The sequence below is a fragment of the Thamnophis elegans genome, chromosome 6 (assembly GCF_009769535.1).
Source record: "Thamnophis elegans isolate rThaEle1 chromosome 6, rThaEle1.pri, whole genome shotgun sequence".
Taxonomy (NCBI): domain Eukaryota; kingdom Metazoa; phylum Chordata; class Lepidosauria; order Squamata; family Colubridae; genus Thamnophis; species Thamnophis elegans.
Window position 1 is genome coordinate 65,053,504 of NC_045546.1, and position 19,070 is coordinate 65,072,573.

Below are 19,070 nucleotides of genomic sequence, written 5' to 3' on the forward strand. Positions count from 1 at the left end.
TGATTGTATGTGTGTGTATGTGTGGTGGGCTGGGAGCATAGCTGGGTACCTCCTGCACTGAATGCTTTGGCAGAAGTGTTAGGGGGGGCCCAGGCTTAATTCCGGCCCTTGGATGTGTGTGTCGAAGGGCCTGATGGTGAATCCGGCGGCCTGGGGTGAGGGTGGATGAACCATAGATGCAGAAGTGGGCCGGAACATTGGGGTCACATTGGGGAGGGGCAGATATGGCGGGAACTTCAGGGCGAGCCATTACCGGGGGAGGGTTCCCTACGTCAGAGGGATCCCTCCTTCTGGCCCTGTTAGTTCCACTCCAAGGCCAGATGGCGCGAGCAGTCAGGACCCTGGTCTCAGGTTGTTGTTGCTAAATGCCAGGTCTGTGGTTCACAAGGCTCCCCTCATCCAGGACCTAATTTTAGACGAGGGGGCAGACCTGGCATGTATTACTGAAACCTGGCTGGGCCCGGAGGGAGGAGTCCCCCTCACTGAAATGTGCCCAGAGGGTTTTCAGGTGCTTCATCAACCGCAATCCCAGAGAAGGGGTGGGGGAGTGGCCATTGTTATCCGAAAGTCCTTAGTTCCTCGTAAGATCCCTGCTCCGGAGCTTGTCGGGTGTGAGTCCTTGCTGGTGAAGATGGACCTTGTGGGTCAAGTAGGCTTGTTGTTAACGTACCTGCCTCCCAACAGCGTGACGACAGCCCTCCCCTCGCTCCTCGAGTCAGTACCTGAGCTGGCAGTTGAGTTCCCCAGACTTATGATACTGGGGGACTTCAATCTGCCTTCGCTCGGTGAACACTCTGATGGAGCACAGGAGTTCATGGCTTCCATGACAGCCATGGGCTTGACCCAAGTAATCCAGGGCCCGACTCACTCAGCGGGTCACACACTCGACCTCGTATTTGTCTCGGAGCAGTGGAGTTGTGATCTTGGTTTGAGGGGCAGTGAGATCTTGCCCCTGTCATGGTCAGACGATTTCCTACTGAGGCTCGACTTTCGGAGACCAATCCCCCACTGTAGGGAGGAGGAATCGATTAGGTGGTTCCACCCCAGGCGTCTTATGGATCCTCAGGGTTTCCAGACGGCGCTTGGTGTTATGCCTGATACTCTCACCCTCAGTCCAATGGAGACCTTAGTTGCTGCTTGGAACTCAGCAGCGTCTGAGGGTCTCCACCGGATTGCGCCTTTACGGCCAATCTGCAGCAGTGGATCCAGGAGGGCTCCTTGGTTTACCGAGGACCTCCGGGTGATGAAGCGCCAAAAGAGATGCCTAGAGCGCCGCTGGAGGTCCAGTAAATCCGAGTCAAACTGAGCACTATTAAAAGCTTGCATCGGAGCATATCTTTCAGCAATACGGACAGCTAAGAACACCTACATTGCCGCTCTGATAGCGTCCGCTGAGTCGCGCCCTGCCGCCTTGTTTAGGGTAACCCGCTCCCTCCTGAATGGGAGGGTTGCGGATAATCCCTTATGAGGTAGAGCGGAGGAGTATGTCCAGTTCCTCGCGGACAAAGTTGCTCGGCTTCGGATGGACCTGGATTCCAATTGTGCAGAGCCAGCCGGGGTACCAGGGGAGGGTCTTGAGTGACATCTCTGGACTGATTTTCAACCTGTTACTCCTGATGAAGTGGACAAGGCCATGGGAGCGGTGAGTGCTGCCACGTGTGCACTGGACCCGTGCCCCTCCTGGCTGGTCGCGAACAGCAAGGAGATGACGTGGGGCTGGATCCAGGTGATGGTGAATGCCTCCCTTCGGGAGGGCTTCTTTCCACTGGCATTGAAGACAGCGGTGGTGAGACCCCTTCTGAAGAAGCCATCTCTGGATCCAGCCATTTTGAATAACTACCATCCAGTCTCCAACCTCCTCTTTGTAGGCAAGGTTGTTGAGAAAGTGGTAGCCTTTCAGCTCCGACGGTCCTTGGATGAAGCCGATTATCTGGATCCCTTTCAGTCTGGATTCAGGCCTGGCTTCAGCATGGAAACCGCTTTGGTCGCACTGACCGATGATCTCTGGAGAGCCAGGGATGGAGGTCATTCCTCCATCCTAGTGCTTCTTGACCTCTCAGCGGCCTTCGATACCATCGACCATGGTATCCTTCTGCGATGGTTGCGAGAGGTGGGGGTGGGAGGCATCGTTTTTGGTGGTTCTCCTCCTATCTCTCGGACAGATCGCAGTCGGTGTTGGTCGGGGGGCAGAGGTCGACCCCTAGGCCCCTGAAATATGGGGTCCCACAGGGTTCGGTCCTGTCCCCCCTCCTGTTTAACATCTACATGAAGCCGTTGGGTGAGATCATTCGGTGGCACGGGATAAAATACCATCAATACATGGACGCCCCGTGCCAACTCAGTGAAGCGGTTGACATGATGTGCCAGTGCCTGGAGGCTGTCAGGGTCTGGATGGGAGTTAACAAGCTTGCGCTCAATCCAGACAAGACCAAGTGGGTGTTGTGTTTTCCTCCCAAAAATTTGGCTAGTACTCCATCACTCAGGCTGGGGGGTGAAATTTTACGCCCCTCAGACAGGGTTCGCAATTTGGGAGTCCTCTTGGACCCACAGCTGACCTTAGAAAATCATTTGTCGGCTGTGATCAGGGGGGCATTTGCCCAGGTTCGCCTGGTGCACCAATTGCGTCCCTACCTGAACTGGAAGGCATTCGCAACAGTCACTCATGTCCTCGTGACCTCAAGACTGGACTACTGCAATGTGCTCTACATGGGGCAGCCCTTGAAGAGCATTCGGAGACTTCAGATCGTCCAGAATGCAGCCGCACGAGCGATTGTGGGTGCACCTCGGTACACCCACGTTACACCTATCCTCCGCGAGCTGCTCTGGTTACCATTGGTCTCCGAATACGCTTCAAGGTGCTAGTCGTCACTTATAAAGCCCTTCATGGTATTGGACCTGGGTACTTGAGAGACCACCTGCTCCCAAAGACCCATTAGATCACACAGAGTGGGCCTCCTCCGGGTTCCGTCTACCAGCCAATGTCATCTGGCTACTACCCGGGGGAGGGCCTTCTCTGTGGCAGCTCCGGCCTTTTGGAATGAACTCCCCACAGAGATTTGGACCCTCATCTCTCTCCAGGCCTTCCGAAAAGCCGTTAAAACCTGGCTGTGTCAGCAGGCCTGGGGTCAATGAGTTCCCTTCCCCTCTCGAATCGTGTGGCTGTTGGTTGTTTTTTAAATGCCCTGTACTTTTGTAGTTTTTGTGTTTTTTCCCTTCCCCTCCTTCGGGTTTGTGTGCCGCCCTGAGTCCCGCAGGGAATAGGGTGACATATAAATAAAATGAAACTCAAACTCAAACTCAAACATATACAGCAGCAGAAGGAAGAAATAGCAATAGCAATAGCAGTAGACTTATATACCGCTTCATAGGGCTTTCAGCCCTCTCTAAGCGGTTTACAGAGAGTCAGCATATTGCCCCCAACAATCTGGGTCCTCATTTTACCCACCTCGGAAGGATGGAAGGCTGAGTCAACCCTGAGCCGGTGAGATTTGAACCGCTGAACTGCTGATCTAGCAGTAGCCTGCAGTGCTGCATTTAACCACTGCGCCACCTTGGCTCTAAAGAAAGTGAGAGGGGCTGGTGCTCCAGACCAGAGGATGGGCTGATGTCCTGGCAAGCTCCAAGCAGCAGGATATTGCACCACCCTCCTACACCACAACCCCCGCCTGGCCACGTGGCTGTGAAGGTTTCTGGGTTGTCCCCCTTGTCCCTGCCGCAAGACTGCTGGGCAGCAGGAAGAGGGGTAGGCTAGCACAAATGCTTACCTGTATGTAGGCAGGAAGAGGCACTGTGCTCCCATGCACAGTTAAATTAAAATTGTTCTGTGCATGTGCAGAACTCAAAAACAAGATAGTACTGCTGACCAGAGAACAGTTCAGGGGTGTGGGAGGCTTGGATTGCTGCCAGTTCCAGCAATCCAGGCTGTGAAACCACTACCAGTTTGGACGAACTGGTTCGAACTGGTGGAAAGCCACCTCTGTTATGTGTGCTTTCTGAATGTGATTGCTGCTGCAAACTCTTGACACGTCTTTCCAACAAATAGGGAACAGCCAGATCAGCTTCAGCACATTATTGCAGCCTAATTCAGCATGAGCAGCTGGTGGATCGGCCTCCCGGAATACCCCCAATCAGCTGTTCCAGGCTGCAGGGATTACCACAGACCATCTCACCTCCATGCCTCATGGTTTTGACTTCTTCGGTGTATAAGATGCACCCAAATTTTCACCCTCTTTTGGGGGTGGGGAGGAGATGCGTCTTATATTCTGAAAAATATGGTATTTACAAAAATAAATATTATTTAAATACACAATATAATTCACTGGATTCTGAGTACACCTGAGTTTTCACCATTATTTACTAAAAGTGAAGCAGTTCTGTTTGTCCTTACTTTGTTTCTTTCATATTAAAACTGGAACCTGGATTGAAAAGTTCTTCAGTCAGAATATTATCATTCAGAAGCTATTCAAATAAAGGATTTTCTTCTATAATAGAGAACCCAAAACACTCTGTAGTAATGTTTGTGTATGTGTATGTATGAATGACACCTTTCATTCTACCTATTTCTTATTTTTCTTATTTGCGTAATCTGAGATCAATAGAATCAATTGCTCACTGTTGTTTTATGTCCACTAAATCTCACTACTCTTTATGTTGCAGAAAATCAAGAGATAGGACTGGGAGATCAAGATAAGCTTTATTTTGGCCAAAAAGTCCAGATAGAGATATCAATTTCTAACATCTGGACAAAAACCTATAGAAAAGACAGTTTCTTATATATCTTCCAAAGAGCAACGTACACGGAAATGCTTAACTTCACTTCTTATTGGTTACCTTGAGGAAAGAGCCTTATAAGTAGATAAGGTCTTACTTCTCCTTTTGTCTTGGGTCATAGGTACTGAGTAAGTGTCTCTAAGCGACCTTTGCTGACCCTTGTGGTCTTGTGAGAACTATCAAACTCTATAGTTAGGCACTTGCTTCCTGTTCTTTTGCAAGCTGCAACTCTGCCTATGTGGCCTTTTAATGCAAAAGTAAAGGGTCCCCGAGAGTCTGTCCAGCCTGATCCAGTAGGTTTCACACTTAATGTCCAAAATTCACTTTACGTCCTACTTTATCCCCCCTTCTAGACTCTATTAATAACCACAATTGAGTCTAGCCTATTACAGGGTCCTTTTTTGATTAACAATATAAGTATGCAGAATACACAATAGCAAAAAAGCAAGGGAACAAGCAATACACATAGAATAATTCTTAGGGCTTATTTTCTGGAAGTACTTTCTCCATTCCTAGGAGTGCAATTTCAACATACGAGCAATATCTAAAATTTCATCTTCCTCGTCGAGAGGTGGGATATGGTTAATAAGGTTTTCCATCAGCATTAACTCCTTTTCAACCAGTATTTCCTTTACGAATCTTAAGAGTTCCTTAAGTAGGGGTAGTATGCAAAGGAGAAAGGCTAAACTTGCGATCCCACAAAAGAAACAGCCTTTGTTTAATCCAACCTGTTCCCGATAGCCAAGAGAACCATTCGTCTGTCCCTGGCATTCTTTGACCAATTGAGGAAGCGCGGTCTCGTAGTTCTTTAACCATCCCCCTGATCTATTCATATAGAAACAGCAATCTTCTCCCAGGAATACACAGCCCACCCTTTTCTGAACATGTCCTAAGAGGGGGACTGGGAGAGTGTGTTCTCCACTGACAATGCCCATTTTCAGGATAAGATGTACCAAAGTGCATGTCCCCATCCAGTTACTTGGTAGGCATAAATATGCATCTTTCTCACATAAGAAGACTCCATTTTCCCCTACACACACTCCTACTGTATGTTCATAGAAAAGGCACAGGCTTGGAGATTCCTTTCATTAGTCCAGACCTGTAAGGTTCCTGCCAAGTACATACCAGTCAGGAGCTGCTTCTTGGTTAGTGTCCATTTGCCTATCCCTGAGAACTGGTTCTTCAAAGAGATAGTGGGAACTGGTGTTTCCAGGGGGAAAATGAACACAAAATTCCATGATGGAGTGTATTGAAAGCCAAACGGGAAGTCGGGGTGGCTGGAATGGTCTGGGGCACCTTCCAGTAGTCAGATTCCCCTCCCAATGGTTAAAACGAGTGGGGGCAGGAGCGAGAAAGTGACCTTCTGTTGGAAGAGCTTGTGAGCAGAGGGAGACATGCTGCGAGTTAATTTCATGTCCACGAGTGTTTTCCTAGGGGCAAGGTACATTTCAGATAGGCATTGTTCTCTGACAGTGACCCTACAGGAATGCCAGGTTCTTGATAGCATTTGATATACAAGGAGGGTGACCCTATAATTTCTACACCAACAGCTATGGGGCCAACGATGGGGAGATGGCTCATCCCCAGTCTTTTGAGTGCATCATACAGATCACTATGCAGCTGGGCTTCTGCCATTTTGGTTCCCCATCTACCTCCCATGTCAAAGACTATCGTAGCTTTGGTATTTTCCCAAAGATCTAGCTCAACTGGAACAGCATTGTAAGATGAAGGGGTTGCAGACAAGCACAACCAGCATTTTTGGCCTAGGTCAGAATCAGTTTGATTAATTAGGCTTTGACCTAACTCCAGCACTCTTAACATATAGTTCCTTTTTCTCAATTGTTGCAAGGGCCCGTTTTCCCTATGCTCTGCCCTTTTCTTACAGGGTTTGTCAGATAATTGACTTTAGGTGTTGGGATTGGCTTACGGTTCCGTCCCCAAGCATAAATGATGTGCTGTTGACGGGAGCGGACCTGTTCCAAATCCTGTAATTTGATTCCACCCCGTTTTAGCATCCTTGGATCTTTCTTCAAGAGCAATGGGGGTTGCTCAGGTATTTTTGCAACATTGGGAACCAATAACAGCCAGAGCCACAAAAAGCTCATAATCGTCCCTCACGCAAAACTTCTCCTAACACAATTCTTTTAACCTACTGAATCACCATGTGAGGGAGAAAGCAGGGGTTATATATAGTTTAAGGAAGGGCAATATCAGCTTTGGGCAATCCACAAAACCAAATCTTATTTGCTAAAATATCACTCACAATCCAAAAACTCCTATTATGCTGCAAAGAACCCATTCCCACGGTTCCCCAAACATAAGAAGATTTGCACTCCTCTTTGTCACAGTCAATGATTTTAGCCTCAGCACCTGTCTTCCTCTGGAGGGGGCAATTCCTGAGGATGAATATGCAATACAACAAATAAGTACATTCACTAAAGCGAGAGATAGTGCATTATGAATATGAATATTTGGCTTGCCATTTCCTGACAGATGCTCACACTTTCTAATACATCTTATATCTAATAAATGGAACATTTTCTTCCTCCTCCAAATCTTCAGCTGTACGTCGAGAAGTCAGCTTCCAGGGATGACTTCAGTAGGGCCTCTTCTGCCCCATATATTCTGCTCGTTGCCGGTAGGGCAGGTTTTAGGGGGTGTTTCTATCACTAGAGGAGGCTTCATCCTGGTCTGCCTCCCAATACTCATCAGCAGCTGGCTTAACTCGAGTCCAGTGAATCCAAAACTTGGATGCCAACACTTTTACTGAAAGTGGAGAACACATGACCACAATATACGGGCCATCTAGGTTTCAAATTCTTCTCCTTTCCAGTGTTTTACCTATACTTTTCTCCCACCTGAATATTATGACTAGTGGTGGTCAGAAATGGTGGACTAAGGGACACACATTATTGCTGGATTTCTTGTATTTGCTTATTCAGTTCCCCCACCATCTGACTCACCCATGAGACCCCTATTTGGCCTAGGTGCCCTATATGATTTTTCAAGTTAGCACTTATAACTGGAGTCTCCCAAACATCATTTCAAAAGGAGATAACCTAATTCCCTTTCATGTAGTGCATCACACAGACCAAAGTGCCAGTGGCAATGCATTCACCCATTTGCGACTAGCATTGCCTTATATAGCCCACACTTGGGCATGTCTGTGAAATCAATAACTAATGAATCCATGGGATAATATCCTTTGGGTTGACTTCCAGGAAGGAGTCTAGGTCCTTGCCTTGGGTTTACTTGAGCACATATGCTACACCTTTCACTTGCATGGGCACTCTGTGCGTGTAAGCGGTCAATGTAAGATGGAGTTCTTCTGCTTTGGAATATCTGGGGCCCAGTCCCTTTTGTATTTCCAATGCTGCATAAGCTGTCATGTCAGGGTGGCTCTGATCATCTCGGGTTGCTGACAGCCTTGCTTCTCTGTCAGCTGCTTTTCCCTTTTCTGCTGGATCCGACCATCCAGCTTGGAGAGATTGTGCAGATTTCCTCATATGGAATCTTTAATTTCCTTGAGCAAGCACACTAGTTGCTCTTCCTTTCTTCTGCTGTTAAGAGTCCTCTTTCAGCATGGACATGTAATGTGAGGACTGCATATTTTGAATCCATCCAAATATTTATACTTTCATTCCATGCCCTTTCAAGTGCTCGTATTAAAACCCACAACTCTGCTACTTGAACACTAATGCTCCTTGTATCTAATACTCCATGAATTGCATGACTAGTAAATATAGTAATTGGCTGCCTAAAAGTCAATTTATTAATTTCTTTGATCAGAAGAGCAGTTTGCGGCCAGGATTTTAAGGCAATGTGCTAACCTCCCTTTTGCTAAATTGTGGGGTGTTGCCACTTCCCTTTTCTGGAGTCAGGACTCCAAGTTCTGTATTACTCCACATACAAATTGAAAGATTTCTCAAGGTTGGTAAGATGAGAGGCTGTCCAGCCTGACCTAGTAGGTTTCATACTTAATGTCCAAATCTCACTTTATGTTCTACTTTATTTATACAATTGTTATTGGAAGTAATTTTAGCCTTTTCTGCAAATTCTCCATAGATGTGGAATCAGGTGCACAATTATTGATTATATTTCTTGGTAGCTTCCATATTCTCCACTTTATGCACTGCTTACAATGCTTAGTTTGGTTAGTGATAGGAAAATTTGATGGAATATCTATAGCCAAAAATCTGCTACCATTATTTCTGGTTTGTTATTTATCATAAAATACTTTAGACCTCACTTTTCTTATTTACTGAGGGAAGTAATTTCATTAGATATTTTTGTGGTAGAATTATCATCTGAAGAAACAGGGACCCTTCAAGGGGGAGTAAAAAGACATTCTAGCATGGAGTTGGTTCCGGAGAACAAATGTCTGAAGTCAAACCCATAGGTCAATATCTGTTGTTTCCCAAGGAAAGACAGGCAATCTGGTGAGATTCTTGTAATATAGGTGATCAGCAATAAACTGCATACTAGTGCATATTCATGGAATAGTCCTAGTTGCTTGCATTTGGCATTTTTCCTTTTTTCCATCATGAATGGATATAGAGAGAGAATGATTGAGACAAACAAGAAAGATAGAGATAGTGAGATAAACAAACACACACATACAAAGAAGCATTAAAGTATTAAACGTCATATTTGAATTGATGACTACACAATCACTGATATTTAAGACCACCTGCCCTATATTCAGTTTTAGTAAATTGTTATTATTTCTCCCTACAAAATTTTCTAATATATCTTTTAAAGTATAGAGATCAAAGCTGTTCATCAATATAGGTTTAGCAGCAATTGTGAAAGTATGTTATACAATTCAAGTAATTTAACAATCGGTTCTTCCTAGTGACTGGTTGGGTGGGCGTGGCTGGAGTGTCATGTGACTGAGTGGGCATGGCCAACTTGACATCAATCATGGCAAGGTGGGGCAGCATAGGCAGTCCAATGCTGCAAAGACAGGGTGATTTCCTACATACCATTCTGAGCCTCTTCCTTGGGCTGACAAAATAAAAGCCCATCTAAAGATTGTGACTGCCTGCCGAGCCTGCCTGGTGCATGCTGGCAAAAGGAGGCGGGGGGGGGGAGAGAAAGACTGATGGAAACCCCTCCCTCATTTTCCACCTCAATTGGGCTGTCTGTGCCACGCTGGATTGGGATGGGGAAGTGAGAGGAAAAAGCAAAAAGCCCACACAGTCCGTACTTACTCACCAGCAAAACAGAGAATCTCTCTTCCAGCTCACCGGTTCAGGCATTGGGAGCTTGAGGGATAGATTGTCTGCCCTTAGGTCCATCTGCTGCTTCTCCAAGTCCAGCTCTGGCTGAAGGCGACCATCGACCAATTTTCTTCCAGCGCTCTTGTGAGGAACCCAGGAGCTTAGCGGCAGCATGTTGCATGCTTTTTACTCCAAGCAGACCAGCCTGGAAAACGCATGACTAGGGTGGAGCAGTCCTCCTGAAAAACCTCCAAACTGTTGCCGCTCCTCCAAGCCTGGGTTCCCTGCACAAGCGCTGGAAGAAAGGAAGAGCACCTGTAGTGTCTCCCCAAGTATCTGAGGCATGCCCCAAGTGCCTGAGGCACAAGGGTCAGAAGAAGAGGATGCAAGATGTTGCTTGAACTTGCAGTGGCTTCTTCTAGCCCTTGGTGCTGGGCGATCCTTGGTTGCTCAGGGAGATGCTCCATGTGCTCTCTGTCCTAAGACACTGCCCTGACCCGCCTGCTTTTCTCTACTGCTGCTTTTGCTGGTGGCCGGCAGGGAATGTCTTGCGCAGCACAGCGAAATTAGCAGCCGTGAGCCACCACTTTGGGTTCAGACCTGAAAGTCCCATCCAGAAAGCGCTATGGCGGAGAGAAGCAGCTTTCACTCCAGCTGCTTCTATAAGGTATTCACTACCAAAATTGCATACAGGAAGCCAAAATACCTGTATAAGGTCAGAATGACAAATATAACATGCTTACAGTTTTGAAAATAAAAATAAAACAGTTCTAATTCATTGTTTCACACATATCATATATCATTTGATCTATTTTAAGCTTACTAAGTATATTAATATTAATATGAGATGTAATTTTAATTGCTGAAATAATTGTTTTATTGCCTTCATATCTTTCTAGTGTTCTGATTTCTTTGTCCTAAGAATACTGCTTCTACTTTGTTTCTTTTTTTCTTTTAAGACTGCCAGTCCTGAACCTAATCTTTAAATTAACTAATATATTTTTGTTTTCTGAAATTTATGTAATAAAGAGTACTGTGGTTGGAAAAAAGATGTGAGCAGTAGCAAATGGACTGTAATATAAGTAGACATTGATTTTAACATATGCTAATAAATTGTCAGTTCATGTTGTCAGTTTTAAATATGATCTGACAACAGTACAATTTGCACAGGTAAAACCTACAGTAGGAGCCCAAGTGTATAGCTAAAATGAATTTTCCAAGTTTCAGCTGAGTTCTTGGCTTACTAATATAATCCTACAATTCTAAAATCAAAATCAAAACAACTGTCAGGCCTGTCTCCATTCAAAACTCAAGAAAGAAAAACCCCAAATCCATTGAATTAGAGAAGAGGTACTTTTATTAAGTTTGAAATCATAGCAACAAAAGCAAGGCAAGATCTAATTCAAAACACATGAAATTTACACATTGAAAGTCAACCCAAATCCCCCCAGGGTCTAGCACTGAGAGACCAATCAACATCCAGCATGATGCTGTGGGAAAGCTCTTCTTCAGGTATTTTGTGCATCTGGAGTCTCTGGAGTGTTGACCTTGACAGGAAGGAATAAACAATTCCACTCAGCAACAGCATAATTCATGAGTACAAACCTCTCTTCCAGTTCTCTTGGGGCACCCCAGCTCACTTCCCCATCCCAAATGCCCAAGCCCCGCTCCCAGTTTCTATGGCAGTCGATAGCAAGCACACTGCAGAAACCCATGCTGGAGAATCCACAGCTGACAAGTATATTTTTAAGTTTTTCTTCTGATTTAACTTGATCCAATTCCTTTATTCTCCAAAAAAACAAATTTGGGAAGACAACTGCTAGTCATATACCATGGATATTATGGATTACTAATTAGCATTTATATTATATGATATTCATGCATGTGGATTTTGTGTGGCATTAATACAGGGAACCTATAACAGCTGGAATTCAGAACATTATTTAGAAATAGTAGGTAACCAGAACATATTGCTACATTCACACATCACATATTGGTTAATAATACTTTGTTGATGAAATTATAATTGGATAGATTTAATTTAACTTAATCCATATGTCTATGGAGATTCTCAGTCATCCAGGTCATGGTTGTCTGAAAGGTGCTTTTCAAGAGGCAACTGGACTTACTGGTTTTTCTTTGAAAATGTTTCGATTCTCATCCAAGAAGTATTTTGTATCATTATCCTAACTGGCCATGGAATTGGTCATTTTTTTCATTTTTTCAGTTGAATTTTCATGTGCACACATTCCTTCCCCCTCCTTTTTGTAAAATATGCATTTTCTGCCACTGTTTACCTACCACACTATGTTTTTGCTTTTTTATAAGATGAGCTATCTTTCAAAATTCTTAAAGCATGGTTTCTTGCATGCATGTATTTAAGTTTTATTTACACAGTTGTCAAGCCCAAATCAGTGTTTTCCATAAACCTTTCTTGAACAGACTACACCATAGAAATTTCTTGGACATAAGTTCATATATAAGTTCAAGTTCACATGCTTCTAGCCAAAGTTGGAAAGTAAAACATGCATTATATAATACTGATATATTTTGTATGAAATTTAGCTTAAATTATACCCTGTGGCATCTTCAAAATGTCCAAAAATTACTCAATTATAATTTTCTTATTTTTATCTATGTTCAAAAAAATTCATTAAAGTAAAAAGATTTTAATTTTTCTTGAAATTAATTTAATAATTTTTACCATCCATTTTTAGATTGCTTGAATTGGTTTTATTTTATAGAATATTAACAATTAACATGTGCTTTATAATATGCTTTATAAACATGTGCTTTATAAACAAAGGTAGGGGCCCTTTAACTCCATTTCATTTGAACTTTCCTGAGGCTGGTGATTGGAGCTGTTTTCTACAAGGGGGGGGGGGGTCAGAGAGACAAAAGTAGGGGGCCTTTAACTCCATTTCATTTGGACTTTCTTGAGGCTGGTTATTGGACTTGCTGGCTACAAAGGGGGAGTCAGAGAGACAAAGAGGACTAGGTAGGGGCCCTTAAATTCCATTTCATTTGAACTTTCCTGTGGCTGGTGATTGGAGCTGCTGTCTACAAGGGTGGAGTCAGAGAGACAAAGAGAACTGGGTAGTAGCCTGTGCACCCAACAGCGCATGGATCATATATCTATAAACCAAAATAGCAATAATACATTCTGGATTAGTGCGCTTGAGATTGTGGTTTTGTTTTATTTCAAAATGACCGGCTTAGTTCAATGTAATAGCTGTTTTGTACCTGTCTTTCACAGTACTCTTTTCAAATTTGGATACTGTCCCCTTTGTAAACAAATTACTAGTCTACATAGACAGATTACCTATCTAGAATCTGTAATCTCAGCTCTCCAAGCAGAAATTAGGTGCCCAATTCGGCCATTCCACACTATGGAGATGCCATGCTATCAGCCCCCTCTACCACAAAGATCCTGCAGGAGAAGAGTAGTCTGGGCAACCGTGGGATCTGGCAGTGTGAGAGCTGTGAACCATAAACACAAAGCTTTTGCTGTGACCCAGCATAACAAATATAGCGCCCTTGCTGACCTTAATGGGGACACTAAAGAGACAGGTCAAGGTAGTTGTGATAATGATGACTCAAATACGCAGGGGATTGTGGTCCAAAATGAAGAACTTTCTTTGGAAAGGTGAAAAGGGAACCCAGGTATCACACATCAGTCACACAAGAAGATCAAGGTATGTAAAAAGAGAAGTCACCTTCTGGTTGGTGATTCAATCGCAAGGGATGTAAATTTAGGAAAGGATATGGAGGTTTTAAAAGAGGTCAGGTGTCTGCCAGGTGCAACTGCCAGTAGAGACAAGACTTAAGATAGTCAAAAATGCAAGTAAGGACTGTGACGTTGATGCTATTATACATCTTGGCACAAATGATCCGTCCCAAAAAGATGTACTTTCTGTGACAAATGATTTCCAGAGTTTGGGTATGAACTTAGTAGTGTAGGTTGTAGGCTTATCTTTTCAGAGGTTTTACCAGTATATAAGGAACAAAAAGGGAAGGGCCAACATGTAGCAGAGTTTAATGTGTGGCTAAAGGAGTGGTGTAAAAGGGAAGGCTTTGGTTTTATTAGTCATGATGCCTACAGCTGGTCCAATGAAAAACTGTACAAAAGAGATGGTTTGCACCCATCCAAGAAAGGGACTGAGTTACTTGGCATTAAATTCACAGATTTTCTGGATAAACATTTAAACTGAACAGCGGGGAGAGAATTAATTGATACCCGAACATTTCTGTCCCCAGCAATCTAAAACGCATAGGGTTATCAGTGCATACCGTATATTGTAAATGATATAATTTGTAGTATTATATATTATATAAACGTAGTTGATGTTTATGTGCATGGCCATGCATTTGTATATGGAGAAGAAGTATTTGTGGACTTGAATAAACTTGTATATAATTATGAAATACTATATATGTTCAAAACTTGCCCACCAAGGCTGAAGCAGGTCAGTGCATTATAATTTCATCTTATTTAAAGATAAAAATAAAAAAGCCATCCCAGCCAAGATGTTTTGAATTATCAAGTTTTCTTCATCTGAATATTGATCCATTTTTTAAAGTAAAAAGAAATATAAAGAAAATGCAAAGAAAGGAATTTGGTACTTTCTGCCACTCTAGCCTGTCAGAAATTTTTGAAGAATATATCTATTTTTATTTTAAATCTTAAGCAGATGTTCTTTTATGGTTTTCAAAGAAGAAGGGTTCTAATCTTTTTCTTTCCTTTTCCAATACTTGCCAAAATATTTGCCACACACACCATCAGTACACTATTTGTGACCTTGAGTCTTTATCAGGTTTTAAAAACAAGTTATAAACCCTTCTGTTGCAAAGTCAGTGTAGTCAAATAGGAGTGAACAAAGGATACATTGTTACAACAGCAAAAGAAAAAAACTTCAGACTTAGGCTTCCAAGTGGCAGATTCAACTATTTTAACAACTTTTTCCTTAAGTATCTTTAATATGATATTATAACAAGTAGAAGGAGAAGTTTATTAAAGTAAAAAAAGTTTTAATTTAAGCCAAAAAAGTTAAAGTTAAAGATAAAAATAAAAAAGTTGTAAAATTATGTAGTAAAAAGTAGGCAATGTCTTCTAGAAAAGAAGAAAAATTTGAGTTTAAAACTGATGTAGAAAATGAACATCTAAAGAGGGAAGAGCCTAAGAATATGTTTCTCAAACTGGACAACTTTTAGATATATGGACTTCAATTCTCAGAATTCCCCAGCCAGTTTGTTTGAGAAGCACTGCTCTAAGACTGCAAAATCACCAAGCAACACCCATAAATTAAATAACCTGGAGAATATATTGAATACTTATTGAGAACACTAGTGATGATGAAAAGTGTCAGGCCTGGAAGCCATCTTGGGCATTGGATCTTCAGGCCTGCCACATTTAGTCTGTTGGAGGGGGGATTGTATGGACCTGAGGAGATATATAGTCATAATAACATTCTCTTTCTCCAAGAGGACATACTGCCCTGCACCTGGAAGGGTGTGACTGGGAGGCATCTCCAGGTGTGACTGTGCTTTGATTGGACCATGTGATGGACATGTGGGGGCTGGGTAGGTGCTTGGACTTTCTTTTGGGTGGGAAAAACCTGGAAGCTTTCAGATTTGAGTTTTCCCAGATGTGCCAGTATGACATCTTTAATAAAATGGAACTTTGAGGAATTTCAAGCCTCGGAGTCTTCTTTTGTTGGGAGTATTACTCAGAACCCTGACAGATAGATTACCATTTGTTCAGAACATTTCATTGGCATGATAGCTTCAAGCTTCAGTTGTTATCTTTTAATTAAAAAATAAATATTTTATTATTAGTAGTACATAAATTTGTGTATAAGACAATTCTAATCAGAAGACAGGATAAAGAATAAAGTTCAGAATAAAATCTGCATGTTGATGTGACTAAAATATACTGTTCTAACTGCAAAGAACAGGACAGATAATACACAGAGAGTCCATTCAGGATGTAGGCAGGAAAGAATGCTAGCAACAAGCAGCTGGCTTTCTAAAGAATGTTCCATTGGCATTGGCAGTCAGTGCCTTCCTAAAAATGAGTGGGAAACATGAATCTTCAAAAGTTTCTGGCCTGAATTTCCACAGTGATAAGGAAAGTTGGCAATTCTACATAAGCTGACAGTTTTGTATTCTGGGTCCCTTTACTGTTCTCCATTCCTCCTACAGCCATGCCTGGCTGATATTTTGACATAGTACAAAGTGGCTGTTTATTGCAGTTGAGTGTTGTGGCCTGTACTGTGAAATGCATTTTGTCTGTGGAATTTTACTGAACTTGACATTTTAAAGTGTGTTATTCAGTTGCTTACTTTTCCTGAGATTTCAGTGCCTCAAGATTGCTGAAGCCTCTGCTTCAAGTTGAAAATGTTACACAAGAAGACATACCATGTAAAGGTTAGATTGGCTAAGATTTTGATGCTTAATTGTAACCAACAAAGAGAACCTTTTTTTTTCATCTTTGGCACAGGTTATAGTGTGATTGTGTCTCTAATATTGCATGTATTTAAGATGTACAAACTTCCCATTATTGTAACTAGCATGATAATGGAACACATCATAGCATATAGAAGGAAACTAGCAAATTATATTAAAATTTTGAGTACAATTTTTATTTATGTTGGGAACAAATTCTAAAATAATTAAGACTTAAATTTCAACTGGTCTCGAACTAGCATTTTTCTCATTTCAATACTGCAATAAAAAAATGACTAACTGAAAAGGTTCAGGCAAAAACTTAAGAAATCACAAGATCAGCCTTTCAGTAATTTCATGTATTTTATGTATTAAATTTCATGTATTAAAATTGTTTATTAACAAAGCTCAAGCAAATGCCAAAGTTCATATATATGTTTTATGTTTCTTTATAGGAGCTTCAAAAAGAAATTGAAACCCATACAGATATCTTCCATAGCTTGGATGAAAATGGACAGAAAATCTTGAGATCACTTGAAGATTCTGATGATGGTGCTTTGTTGCAGAGACGCCTGGATAACATGAACTTCCGATGGAGTGAACTTCAGAAAAAATCTTTAAATATCAGGTAGGGCTAAAATAGCAACAGTTGGGAAGCAGAAACTGAAGTGAAAACAGAAGTATTCTTGGCAACCCACCCACCTATATAACCCTCATTCTATGTACCCTTAGTCTTTTATTCGAATTGAACTAAAATGGCTGGACAATTTAATCAATGAGAACATACTAGATTACTCCATTACTTTAAAATTATTTGCTACATTATCTGTTCATAAGAGAGTCTTAGGACATACAGTGTTGATTATTTTCTCTATATTAATATTTGCATAAAAAGAGATTAATTCTGATTACCTAGTCACAATGGTTTTGTTGAAATTATTACTTTATAACTATGATTTTATACAGTGTAATAAGTAAATATGTAGCCCATGCTAAATTAATTTCAGAAGAATTACAATTAAAGCAAATTTCAGAAGAAGCAAAGCAAATTTCCAAGGACATTCTGTTTATATGATCTTCTTTCTCTGATACAAATAACATATTTGAATCATATATAATTGTTTTGGAATTCATATATAATAAATTTGCATTTAACTGGGAATATTTATTTATGATAGTTACAATCTGGTGAATGGACAATAATTTGAGGAAAGCTTTGCAGTGTGGAACTCACACATAAATGTTCCTTAATTTTTTATATAAGTTGAGGTCTCTAAACCCAATTTTGGGTTAGAAAGGTGATGTCTTATTGGGGAAAAGAAAGTCATTCTGCAAAAGTTCATAATAATGAAGGGCATTATTAGAGAAAATTTAAAAAACTGCAGTACAGAGAGAGTGTTGTTTGAATCACTTTTGTTTACTCTCAACCTTTTTCAATCCTTTTTTTGCATGACAGAAATTATCTTTATAACATTTATTATTAAAAATAAATGAAATATGTGAATCAGGAAAATACTAATGTTTGAAGTGAAAAGAAAATTATTTCCCTATGTGTGTGTGTACGTACGTACACACGTACGTTTCTAGCTGTTTCTATCCCTTGAACTTCATACACAAAAAAGAAAAACAGCATATGAGTCAGAGGATGTTTAATAAAGGAGTTTTTTTAATAATTTCTTTGCTGTAATTTTGATCACCCAATTTTGATACCATTGCTATTACGCAAATTGAAAATAGTAACCATAGTTTATCATGGTTGCCTTTCTTTCTTGAATTAAACATTAAAGCAATGTTCTCATTCTACAGAAATAGGAAGTTTAATAAAACATTTATTATAGCCAGCTCATGTAAATGAGAAACACAATTACAATATTATATTATGATATAATTATTACATTAGTATTAGAACTATGAGAAGGCAATAATTGAATAGTAAACAATACAAAAGCAGAATATACATGCTGATATGGGAAGCTGTAAAATTATATTATATTGTTATGTTGTTTGTGTTTTTATCTGTTTTGTATTTGTTTTTGTATTTTTTCTTGTTTTTTTCCTTTTCTTTGTTCTTTTTTACCTCTGGTTTTTAAACTTGAAAATGTTCAATAAAAACTATTTTTAAAAAAGGGAGAAACACAATTAAAAGGCATACAGTTGTTATTACACACAACCACACATGCATGCACACACACTTATTTATCTATAGATTGGAGAGGGGACACAATAGTTACATTGCCTACATTCACACAATATTCTGGACCAGGTTACTGTCCTGGTCATTGTATAATGAAAGATGCATTCAAACAATAAACTACAATGAGAATTACGGACAAAATACCTCTCAGCATCTACTGTAATTCAAGTTAACATTTAGCACCTGAACCAAACTCATAAATACTTTCATATGAACACCTACAATTTGTTTTGTATTCTCCCAAGTTATTTTTCAGCTACTGATTATGAAAATTAAATGTTCTTAGTTATACATTTTGAATGTGAGAATCAGTATTTTTACTGCAAATTCTTAAGAGATCCATTTGTCAATCCTGATATACTTTCTTTCCTTTCACCACTTTTGAACTGTATTTGCCTTCTAACATCTGTTTGTGTAATTCAAGCTCTCCATTTTGAAAG

The 19,070-nt window shown here is 41.1% G+C and overlaps 1 protein-coding gene across 1 annotated transcript in view; it reads left to right on the forward strand.

The window, feature by feature from the left end:
• The window catches only part of DMD (dystrophin), a 1,161,901-nt gene that overhangs the window by 806,096 nt on the left and 336,735 nt on the right, over positions 1-19,070 (forward strand). The window contains 1 exon segment of the mRNA XM_032219839.1: positions 16,892-17,064. Within this exon segment, the coding sequence (XP_032075730.1) occupies positions 16,892-17,064 (173 nt within the window).